Source organism: Equus asinus, chromosome 27 (assembly GCF_041296235.1).
Source record: "Equus asinus isolate D_3611 breed Donkey chromosome 27, EquAss-T2T_v2, whole genome shotgun sequence".
NCBI lineage: Eukaryota > Metazoa > Chordata > Mammalia > Perissodactyla > Equidae > Equus > Equus asinus.
In genome coordinates this window covers 26,385,389-26,398,126 of record NC_091816.1, presented here as the reverse complement: position 1 = coordinate 26,398,126, position 12,738 = coordinate 26,385,389, and the positions used below count along the sequence as shown (strand labels likewise).

The window sequence follows — 12,738 nt, the reverse complement described above, 5'->3', positions numbered from 1 at the left end:
AGATAAGAGGACAATCTAGGCAGAAAATATTTAAGGTAGCACTCAGGAATTTGTAAGTCTTTCAGAAAATAAATACAATGGAAGCAGAAGTGAGTTTGACCAACAGGTTATTTAATTCTTTGGGTTCAGATATTTGTTTTTATTTTGGTTGCTAGACAGACACATAAGCTCATGGAACTTTAGAAGTATAGATTATTTTAGAGATGTTTATTATAGGCCTGATAAATTGTAACCATTGGTGTCAAGGGCTTTAAAGATATACAAACTCCAATTAAAATCAGATTACATTTTAAAGATTTAAAAAATGTTTCTTTGGAATTAGGAACATTTTATGAAACAACATAATAATGTTGTTAAGTTTTCCGGTCAAGTTTCAAAGCGTGTTTAAATAATATATCTGAAATAGAGGCTACGATCACCCTAAGTCTAGTGTCCAGAAGACAAGGACTGCCTGCTCATTCATTCCTTCAGTCAAATACTTTGCAACATATTGAGTAAAAACAAATAACTAAGTAATGCAATTTGCTTTAAGACCAGCTGGGTTTTCCCAAGGAGTGCTATAGTTAGTAACTGAGCTGTTTTTTAAGGAGCTAATGAAAATTAACAAATCAGTTTGATATTGATATGTATTTCCTGTAGCCAGTTCAATCAAGTTTTTGGTCAACTCTTTAAGTGCTGTGTGCTGCCTTTGCACACTGTGACCCTCTTCCTTGTGTAGCACTGTGCAGTCACCGTGGAAGTGCTTCTAGAATTTAGTGTGAATTAAGCAGCTGCATCTTTCAACCTCTCATCTTCAGCCTTGAGTGCAGGCGATAACCCAGCAAACCGCCTTTTGAAGTCATATTGAACTCATTGACTTCGATCAGAAGCCTATCAGGAGTTGCAAACATTACAGTGAAGAGTAAATCCGCGAAGAGTCTGAACTATATACAAAAATAGAAAGACACATGCAAAGGACTTTTTTTGTGTGTGGATTCTCTAAGATCAAAATGTCTTTTTCTTTGATAGTATATTTGAATATTATAGTTTGATTTATCGTGGCACTTTAGAATTGCTTCACAAATAAAGAAAACTCAGATATTTGCTGCTAGAGATGTTCTATAAAGCTCAAGAATACCTAAAGTTATCTTTTTATTACTCATTTAATTGGTACTGACTTATAAACATTGGTAACATCACCACAAGGATGCATCTTTAATAGTGATGATGTATGTTCATATTACTGTGATAAACTACTACAGCAAATAGTTTAGACTTTACAGGCCAGAAGATCTCTGTAAGATTCCTATGGCTGCAACAACAAATTACCATAAACTTGGTGGCTTAAAACACCAAAAATTTATTCTTTCAGTTCTAGAGGTGAGAAGTGTGAAATCAAGGTGTTGGCAGGGCCATGCTCCCTCTGAAGTTCTAGGGAAGAATCTGTCCCATGCCAGCAACCCTTGGCATTCCTTGGCTTGTCGCTACATCATTCCAATCTCTGCCTGCGTCCTCGCATAGCCTTCTTTTCTTTGTGTCTGTGTGTCTCCATAAATCTCCCTTTCCTGTCTCTTACAAAGACACCGGTCATTGGATTTAGAGCATGCCCTAATCCAGTATGACCTCCTCTTAACTTAATTACCTCTATAAAGACTATATTTCCAGATAAGGTCACATTCATAGGTATTACGGGTTAAGATTTCAACATATCCTTTTGGGAGACACAATTCCACCCACTATGGTCTTTGTTGCAACCATTCAACTCTGTCTTTGTAGCATGAACACAGCCAAGACTGTACATAAATAAATGCTTGTGCTGTGTTCCAGTAAAACTTTATATACAAAAACAGGTGTTGGGGCAGATTTGGCTGGTGGACCAATGCCTGTTCTAACTAATTGAAGCAAGACTGCTGCAGAGAAGAAAACAATTTCCCTAGGCTTCAATCAGTCCATTTTTAAAGTATAAAAATGCTTATGTGTGTATATATGGCAACATTTATTCTAAAATAGGTGTCAACTTAGGGCAAGAAATGGAACTTTCATAATGATTTCAAATCCCAACTAAAAATCCTTAAATTATAATATTTTTCTGGTCAATTAAAAGCTGTTTGATGATCATTTAGTTATGAGAGTCTATATGGCCTTTCCTCCAAAGAGATCAAAACTGTTTTGGAAACAAGATTTTCCTTGAACTCAGACATATTTCTTCACTCTGTTAGAAAGAATGTACTTTTTCCCTCCACTAACTGTCTGCTCCATGAGGGCAGGAACATTGTTTTATTCAGTGGTGTATCCTCAGTGCACAGAAGAGAGACAAATACACTTCATAGTCATTCAATGAATATTTATCTAAAGTAACTTTTGTTTGTTGGAATAAAAAGAGTGAACTGGTGTGTTGTTGTTTAACTCTGTCGTATAAAAATAGTCTCCATCACCATACCTTGAAGTTATTTACTGTCTTAAACTGAAAGAGAAATCCAATTTCTATTAAGAGCTATTGGAAGAATTTGTAAAGAGAATAATGGAGTGATGAGTTAGAAGGGGTCATGAAAAATACTAGCTTTTTTTTTTCTTTTTTTATGATGCACGGAAAAGAAGAAAAAGGTAAGAAGTCAAAATACATTTCAGCAACCAAACTAAAATATTAGTAACTACTTTTAACAGCCCAGCTCAATTCCATAGCAGAGAGATTTGGAACGCCATGTGAGGTAACCTTTATTGGCAAAATGCGTAGGGGAGGAAGTAGTTTGATTGAAGAGGTAGCAGTAGGAGAGTCCAAACGTTTCCAAGCACATGAGGCTTTTGAACTCTGATCAATCCAGCTCAGAGAGTCTCACCATTCTTATAGCTGGCTGGAAGGCAATAGTTAGAAAGGAGCGGTATGGAGTAATAATATTGCTCAGAAAGAATCAGGACTTGTTGACAGCATAGTTGTAAGCGGAGCCGCCATGGGAGAATCAGCATCGGCTACAAGACTCCACGTTGGAAGCACATTAAAGAGTAGTGTGATGTGTATAACAAGAGCCAAGGATGAAGAGAGAGAGAGAGAGACCCTTCGGGAGAGGGACGCTATGCGGAAGAAAATATCTAAATAGAAGTCACAGCCCTGAGGATGTGGAACCGAAGAGAAGACCTGGGGCCACTGGGAATCGTTTGTCTCAAGTTGATTATGGAATCACTCCAACAAAAAATGAATTTAGGAAAGAAGGAGTGGGGTGGGGGAAAACACTGATGGCTGAAGACACGTCTTCAGGGACCTTCAGATTAAAAGGAAAAACAAAATGAGAAAGAAAAAAGACAGAAGGGGACCATTTAAAATGCAAGTCAGCTCCTGGCAAGTAGGCCCCATATTTTAGGTAGCAGAGCCTTTTCTGCCCTCCTTCACCCCTGTCAATTCAGCAAATTCAAGAAAAAGAGAGTTGCTAAGCAAAGAAACACAATTCTCTTTGCTCCTTCTAACTTATTCTTGCTACTGGCAGTTGCTAGAAACTACCCCATCAAATTAGCCACTTGAATTGCCTTAAATATCAGGAAAGTGCTGACTAAATTCATTTTCTAGAGAGGAAAATGCATTTTAAGGAGAGAGTATGAGAGAAGGACCAGCTTTTTCCACAATTGAAGACATTTAGGGTCTTAAAACATGAAAATCGTGCCCTCTGAAGGAAAAGTCTTTGTAAAAAATAATAAAATGTTCAGTGCTTTTGACAAAGTTTCCTCCCTAAGAAGCTCTCAGTTTGCTCCTGCTCTTTTAAAACAAATTGAAAGAGAAATAAAAATAGTATAGGTTTTTGTAAGGAAAAGAAAAGGAATTTACTTGCAAATGGAGAAAATGCTGCAAGAGAAAACTTTCCCATTGTGGAAAATTTCCCAAACATATTGAAGCCAACTTTTAGCTGGTTTCTGTAGTGAAATCTGAGCTTGAGCTTAAATTTTTTTTTTTTGTATTAATGTGAAAAATTAGCAGAAAGTGTGCCTCAACTCCTGGTAATAGAGGATATTTTATATTGATTTCACAAATTTTCATTTATTGTTAAAAGCGAGCTTCTAGATAGGCAATACTGTTACTTTCCACCATTCTCCAGATTGAGAAGGATGCAGAGTAGTCAGTTTTTAGATGAGTGTTATGCTGACATCATGCAACCCTTTTATCTTTACAGAGAGGCCAATGAGAATTGATCCCTGAGCGTAATTTGTAACAGCCAGGACTGATGTGCACACAGAAGGAATGAAGTATGGATGTGAAAGAACGGAGGCCTTATTGCTCCCTGACCAAGAGCAGACGAGAAAAAGAACGGCGGTATACCAATTCCTCAGCAGACAATGAGGAGTGTAGGGTACCTACGCAGAAGTCGTACAGTTCCAGTGAAACCTTGAAAGCTTTTGATCATGACTCCTCACGGCTGCTTTATGGAAACAGAGTAAAGGATTTGGTTCACAGAGAAGCAGATGAGTACACCAGACAAGGTAGGTCATCATTCTAGGAAAACAAGGCATACTCAAATGGTATTAATTTGTAGGTGTCCCTCAAGGTGACATGACTGTATTCTTAGTTTGATGTCCTATCCTCTGATGCAGATTTTGAGATATTAGATAATAACATAATATTCTTGATTAGAAGTAGAAAGCCACCTACAGGCATATTGACCCCAGGCACAGGTACCAACACAGGTCGAGAATCGTTCCACAACTCCACATTTTATAAGTGAGATTTGTGATTCTGCACATGGCCAAGTGTTTGGGCATAAACTTGAAACCCAGGGCCCTAGAGCTCCCTTGCAGTCTCATGAAGGTCCTCAGAGACATTGTTTCTAGAGTTAAAACTGGTGCAAGGAGAACAGGAACTGTTGGTGAGGAAATTCATCTTTCCCTTGTAAGGAAGTAAGAATTCTTATTCTGGATCATCTCATGATCTCTCCAGCCCGTCTGTGTCTGTCTCTTTATACAAGAGCCTGCCATGACAGGGTTCCATTTTCTCTCTTGTAGGCAATCTAGGACAATAAGTTTATACCTTAAAACATCCTAGTTTCCTGTAATATAATCCATTATGGCTTGGTCATTCACATATATTTGTTGAACATTTTTACACTCTGTTTTCTGCCTGCATATTCTACCAGTGGAATAATGACTTCTGCAACTTTTCTTCACAATCCTAAACCTACTGATTTCCACACTTTGAAACAGTAGCTTATTTTAAATTAGGCATACATGGTTATATTTTGTTTCTTCTAATACAGTCTTGAGATGTGGGTAAGATTACTCCTAATAAAGATAAAATCCTCTTACTTTTGTGTGGCACTGTCAATTCCCATAGAGCTTAGCATCCCTTAGCTAATTTAATCAGAAAACAAGGAAAAATAAATAAAACTTCAAAAATAAAGAATATATTCATCTTACAGCCTTACCTTATACGGCCTTGTGCAGTCTGCTTACAGACACTGTGACTGACAATCTGATATTGAGCAGAAACAAATTTAAGAAAAGGTGACGGTGCAAGAAATCATTAGAAAGTTTGAAAATTTTCCATGGTTCTTTTCTTTTCTGCATTGTGGACAGTCATCCTAACTACACTGAAATAGCGTTCACTCACCCAAACCAGTTTACGTCAAAGAAGACTCATTTGATTTGCTAAAGAGAGATTTTTTTTCCCCTAAAGCATGCCCTCCTAATTACAGGTATCAAATTTTATGAAAGGAGACAAAATAGCTTAACCTTTTCAATCCCATTTGTAAGGGAAGATATAGAATATACATTTGACATATGTACTCTTTGTAAGTGAAGGGACTTTAGTTGATTGTACAGTGTATGATAATTCTAAACCTGATTTTTTTCTTTTATATTGTCTACACAGCTGACATAGATTACCAGGGTACATCTTTCACCAATTTAAAAAATAGTAGGTACTGCAGAAATGCATGGATTCCAAACCCAGTGTGAAGTCTCGCTTTTTGTAACAAAAATAGCTGTTTAGTGCCCTATTGGAAAACAAATACATTGTGGAATACTATTAGGAGAAAAAAGCAGCACATGTGGCACGATGCGCTGAGCAGGCTCATCTCCACCCCAAGCAAGCATTTCATCTTGGCAGAGCGGAGGATGCTTAAACAGGTTAAAAATAGCGAGCTGAAATTTTCACCTCCTAGGCAGCGTTAATCCAGTGCAGACTGTTGTTGATGACATGGCGATACCATCTGTGGAAGCCCTGGAACCAATGTTCTTAGGGGACCAAACAGTACTATTACTCAGCTCCTTGCAAGCCAAGGATGGGAGAACGAAGGAGGTATAGGAAAGAGAGAGCGAACAAGGTGGCAGGTGGAGGGCTCTTTTTGGGAGCACCTGAATTGGGGAGTGAGAGAGGTTTAAGAGCAGAAGTGGAAGGAAAAGCGAAAGTGTGCTGCATGATGGTGCTGCAATTCACTTGATGTGTCATAAATCAGAATGTACTAAAAACATAAATGGGATGGACTAGTACTTTTGGCTAACGTGCACTGATTCCCTACCGTGCTCCGGTCAATGTGCTAATAAGCAGGTTATGGACACTATCACTTAACCCTCACAGTCACCTCATGAGGGAGGTCCCAATGGCATCCTCCTTTCACACATTGAGACAGTCAAGTTTGGAGAGGCCTGAGTTCCCGTAGCTGGCGAGAGCTAAGCTGGGACCTGAACCCAGGCCAGTCTGCCCATAGCTTGCGAGATTCTAACCTCTGTGCAATTGCCAAAGCAGAAAACAGGCAGTTCAGGGTAATCATTGCCCTTTGGTTTATTGGAGTGAATTTTAGCCAATTTTGATGATGTGGATAGAGAGAAATGAAGAGACTGGAGACATATTTAGGAAATAAAATTGACATGATTTTGTGATTGGGTGGAAGAGGATGAGGGAACAGGAAGTATTGCAAGTACTTTTTCATCCCTGTGGTTCGAATGTGGGGAATGTTTTAGCGGGAGCAGTAGATGGTGGAGAGAAGTGAACACAAAAAGTCTGCTATCAGATTATGTTCTTCTCGAGCAAGCCTAATGAAAAATCCTCCTAGGCTTTCATTTTCTTTGAACCTGACAAATGTCAATTTTTCCTCACTGACTGTTATGCTGTGGGATTAATTATTTAATTGACAAAATGTGCTGCCTGCCACAGCTCCTGACATCATACACATAATAAAAATGAAAGATGAAAAATATTAATGGTAGCCAAAGATCTTTGAAACAATTCCAAAGAATCATGCTAATTTAGCTTGTCCATGGAGTTTTAAAACAACTTGTCAGCCCTCCATCCACTTATTCTCTGAATGACACAGGAAACTGCAGCTTCAGCTGGAGGAAGGAACAGGTAGCGACCCCGTTAATGCAATTCCATGGAGAATTCAAATCTAGAAATATAATATTTTTATTTTTATCTGCCAATTTTTATGGCCTATTATCAAACTTGATTTTAATCATTTTTATGGCTTTGCTAACTGGCAGATGACTATTGTTAATTACGTGTTATATTTAGACACTGTAAAGCTGAGGATGATTTCGTTTTCACAGTCATGTGTAATTTGCCTGGATCTCACATAGATCTCTTTCTCTCGCTCCTTTTCAATCTCTGCATGTGGTTTATTGGTGATGGAAATCATTACTCTTTTAACAGCTGTGGAGCTCTCTGTAGGTGTGACAGGGTTAGGGTCACAATGGCTTGTTTTGCATTCTTGGATACTATTTTCTTTGATTCATCTTTGAAGAGAATTTATCCCATCAGGTCTGAGACACATTTCTTATGAAACAGCTGCATAAGATCATCCCACAGTTTTAGAAAAGTGATAAAATAAAAGATCTTTTTTCTCTGTGCTATGTCCATCACTGGTAGTGTTCTTGACCAAACGAGAATGCTTATCAACTTCAACAAAGAATTTAGCCATGAGGGTGAATTTTGAAATGAGGTGATGTCTGGAAATAAGAACGCTTTTGTTTCACAGAACCGTAAGCCTGTAAAGAAGACCTCTGAGAGAGTCTTAAACCAAAATGTTTACCACTTAGTCAGTAATCAGTGTTGGGGTTGTGAATTTCAGAATTTTAAAATGAAAACCCATCATTTATTCTTCATCTATCAAAGGGCAATGGCGAGGAAGTTTATCTGTTTTAAAATTTGAAAAACAGATAGCATTATGTCTATGTTTATACATACCTGAAATCAAAATAGAGAGTAAATTTGCAAAGAAGAGAAGGGAAGGAAGAAGGCAGATTGACAAAGACGGGCACTCACTGATGGACTCTCAGTGTGACTCGCCTTGGGTCTTCCCTCACCGTGGGCTTCCAGGCCCAGAAACTCTCCTCTTTCCTCATCACTGCTCTGGAATTTGCCTTCTCACCTCATGACGTTGCTGGTCCGAGGCCAGTTCAAGTGTAGTTTGTGAGAAAGGAGATCCTCACACCCTGATTTCTCATGCTGCACCTCCCTTATAAGGCCCAGTCCATCTTTCATCCGAATAGTCCAGATGCTAGACCATCTCCTTACCAAGGATAACCCTCTTTTGTGAAACAAAAGGACATTAGAGGAGCAGTCTGAGTTTTGCTGTAAATATGTGTCCAGGATTCCAGCATGATGGTGACTTGAATGACGCCTCACCCACTCATCTCCCAGCCAACTCCTTACCTCGTCTGAGCTGAGCGGTGACCAAGGGTACAAATGAGATCTGGAACTCTATTAGGGTCCTGAAGGACAAAGTTGATGCAGACTCTTTTCCCCTTTGGCCCAGATGAGAGCTCAGAATGGGGTGAAGATCAGAAATAATGCTGTGACTTTGTGGTGCCAGAGAGATGCTGACCTCCCTCTCCCATGGCCCTTACTTGAGTGAGTGTTGCCTTGCAGGAGCAGCTGGTTTCCTTGGCCTCTCAGGAGCTGGGGGGGACCTAACCAAGCGCATTTTCTCCACCCTGACATTGTGAGAATGCCCTCTAAGGAAACCAGGGTGTAGAAAGGCTTGTCCCTAGAGTCTAACAGGACTTCCCACTTAAGGCACCCCAGGAAAGCAACACCATGCTTGACAGCATGCCACATGCAGGAACAGGGATAGGATGCAAAACAAACAGATCAGGAAACAGATCAGGAAGCTGCTAATGAAAATGAGCAATGGTTATGAGAGAGGAAAACATGAACCAAAATCAAATATTTCTAGTAAGAGCACTTACAGAAATCTAAGGACCGAAAGAGAAAAGCAACAACAAGAAAACCCACAATGACAACCAAATGCTGCGGGGAAAAGCCATAATTTACAAACTTAAAAATTTTGTAATCGATTAGGTGAAGGAGAGATGGTGGTTGTTGTTAAAATCCACATTAATGGTTTTGAAAACCAAGTAGAGGAAATAACTCAACACAGAAAATAAAGTTGCAAGTAAAACTAAGAAGAAAACACATACACACACACCCCTAAGCACATCCTAGAGAAATTCTTTAACTTTATGGGTAAAGATAGTTTACAAGATTCTAGAGAGAAAAAAGAAGTTACTTTTCTTGTTACTCAGAAAAGAAACAAAAATAAGACTAATGAATTTCTCATCTGTAACAATGAAAACTGGAAGACAATGGAATAACATCTACTAAGAGAAAAAACTACAACCCAGGGATGCTATAGGCAGAGAAGATATCATTCATCTCTCAGAGCAAATGCAAGATATTTGAGGACATGCAAAGATTCAGAGGCTGTATCACCAATGTGCACCGTCTAAGGAAATACTCAGGAAGTAATACCAATGGAGTCAGAATGACTACCTGTGAAGAGGAGAAGAAACAGTAATGAGTGATCAACTTGGCAGTATATAGGCTGTTAAATCCCACATGATGATGACAGAGAAACTAGAAATGGGTGAGCAACACTACAAGGGAAGCCTTGAAAATGGCTAGAAGGGAAGCTCCTTACCTATCTCAGCAAAATCCAGTAGTTGGAGGAAAGAGACAGGGAAAGTTAGAGTGTTCCAGGATCCCACCTGAAGAGGGAGAGGCAGGGAGCAGTTACGGAGCAGAGCTTGAGTGGGGGGAAATAATTGCTATCTTGCATTCATATAAGAATGAAAAACATGTATTTGAATATGAATGTCAGGAAATGGAAGGTAATCATTAGTGGGAATGGAAAAAGCACAATAGGCCTACCTAATTAGCAGGGGGAAAAGGGGAATGAATAGTATCTGATCAATTTAGCAAAAACAGCTCCGAGGAAAAAGAGGAGAGGAGTAAAATCATGAATAATCATAAAACAAAATGGAGGAAGTCAAATCTGCTATATTACGTATTACAGGAAATGTAAAAGCACTGAGTTTTGACACAAATAGAAACTATTCAGTTGGTTTATAAAGTTATTGGTATTTATAAGAAACAGACTTAAAATGGCAAAAAATGTTTGAAAATAAAGAGGCAGATAAAGAAATACCAGGTAAATACAAACCAAGAGAAAGCGGGAATGGCAGCATTAATATTAGGAAAGGTGGAATTTACGATTAGAACACTAAAGAGGATAAAGAAGACCATTGATAAATGATAAAACACACTGTACAGGAGAATAAATACTGATAAATTGCATACATTAAACAATATAATAGCTAAATTTATAAAGCAAAAGCTATTAGAAAAGTTTTAAAAATACATTTATCGTGGAATATTTTGGTTTGCCTCCTTCAGAAACAGATCTAAAAGACAAAAATGGGACAGTAATTATACAATATTAATTAAAATTTCAGCTAAGATATATATATACAGAAATTTATAATTGTCAGATAGAAGTGTACAATTTTTCATATTTCCATGGAATAGTTGTAGAAACCAATTAAGCATTTGGCCACAAAAAGAAACATTAAAAAAAATCAAATAGAGACTTTACAAGACAAAGCATTTGGTCATATAAATTAGTAAAAATAGAAATAAATAACACAAATGTAAATACCCAAAAGTCCTTTTCCCCCATGGGTATGACATCCCTAGATTATGATGAGAAGCAGTAGAAAGCAATGAAAAGAAAGCTCTGTTTTCAAAATTTATGGGAGACAGTGAAAACCATAATCATAGGAAAGATATATTGTTAAGCAATATATTAAAGAATAAAGACCCACAAAAAGGAATTTACACATCTTAATAAATGAGTAAAATATCAGAGAAAAAGAAACTGAAGGGAGATAGAAAGAGGTGGATAATCAAGAGAAAACTGAAATTAAAAACAAACAAAAAGCTGATTCTTCAAAAACACTAAGAAACCAGAAAGCCCTAGAGGATCCTGGTTAATGAGGAGAAAATAAGGAGAGATACAGAAGACATGGTAAAACTGAAACGAACTATTCTAAGCAACAAATCTTTTAAATCTAAGGGAATTTTTTTTCTTAGCAAAATATGATTAACCCCAAATTATTTCAAAACATGGAGAAAACTCGTCAAAACCGATTATCTCATAAGAGATGAGACAGGTGATTAAAAGAGGCACCATTTAAAAGTACCAGATCATCAGGTCCTAGGTGAATTTTATGTAACCTTCAAAGTGCAACTAAGTCCAGTGTTCCAAAAGCTATTCAACTTCAAAAAAAGAAAAAGATGGAAAGCACTAAAATTCATATTATAGAGTTGGCATAACCTTAATAAAAAACACAATTAAAATTGTACAAAAAAGAAGCCATCTAGACCAAAATTTCTTCTCAGTATATCTGTAAAAATTCTAAATAACTATTTGCGTATAAGAATCTAGCAATATATAAGAAGGATAGGCTAGACCAAATTAATAACCAAGTGGTTACTAATCTTTGGTGATAATGCAAAGATTTTTCACTGTTAGGAAATCTATTAGCATAATTAGATTAATAAATCAAAGTAGAAAATCGTGATCTTATCAATAGATGATGAAAAGGTTTGGGATAAAATTTGGAAACCATTCCTTATTAAAATAGAACTCACAATGGCCGACCCAGTGGTGCAGCGGTTAAGTTCACACGTTCCACTTCTCGGCGGCCCAGGGTTCGCCAGTTCAGATCCCGGGTGCGGACATGGCACCGCTTGGCAAAAGCCATGCTGTTGTAGGCGTCCCACGTATAAAGTAGAGGAAGATGGGCATGGATGTTAGCTCAGGGCCAGTCTTCCTCAGCAAAAAGAGGAGGATTGGCAGTAGTTAGCTCAGGGCTAATCTTCCTCAAAAAATAAATAAATACATAAAAGAATAAAATAGAACTCACTAAGTAAAACAAGAATAAAAAACACTTAAATATGTTAGTCATATGTAGGATCATCAATCAAAAAAATTAAACAGCCTTCTAACTGGTGAGATCCTAAGACCCATTCACTTAAAATTAGGAAATAAGAAAGGCTTACCTACTGTCACAATGACTATTCAAATTGTTTTGACATTTTAGCAATTGCAGTGAGAGAAGAAAATTAAACAATTGACATATGTTTTGGGAAAAGTTAAAATTAGCACTTTTGTTAAATACATGATTGATTGTATATGTACAAAATCCATGTGTCTCTAGAAATTTAAAAAAATAGTTTGAAAAGAAGTAGTTGAATAGTTGAAAATTGGTCCTTGGATGAATATAGGGTATATATATATAGACATCACAGGTAGGCTAGCATAATAGTTAAGAGATGCTCTGTGTTTGAGTCCCAGATCTGCCATTCATTAGCTGAGTGGCAAGTGACCTAATTTTGGCCAAATAAACTTGCCTGGACAAATTACTTCATTTCTCTGGCCTTCAATTTTCTTCTACGTAGATTGTGCTGTAGTTTTCAATCTGTAGTTTGTTTGAGAAGAA

The 12,738-nt window shown here is 37.6% G+C and overlaps 1 protein-coding gene across 15 annotated transcripts in view; it reads left to right on the top strand.

Moving 5' to 3' along the window:
• The window catches only part of TENM3 (teneurin transmembrane protein 3), a 579,767-nt gene that overhangs the window by 151,574 nt on the left and 415,455 nt on the right, over positions 1–12,738 (top strand). For all 15 annotated transcript variants that reach the window (XM_070499641.1, XM_070499653.1, XM_070499652.1 and 12 more), the window contains exon 2: positions 4,137–4,443. In XM_070499641.1, the coding sequence (XP_070355742.1) occupies positions 4,212–4,443 (232 nt within the window). In that variant the 5' untranslated portion in view covers positions 4,137–4,211. The remainder of the gene's footprint in view (positions 1–4,136; positions 4,444–12,738) is intronic.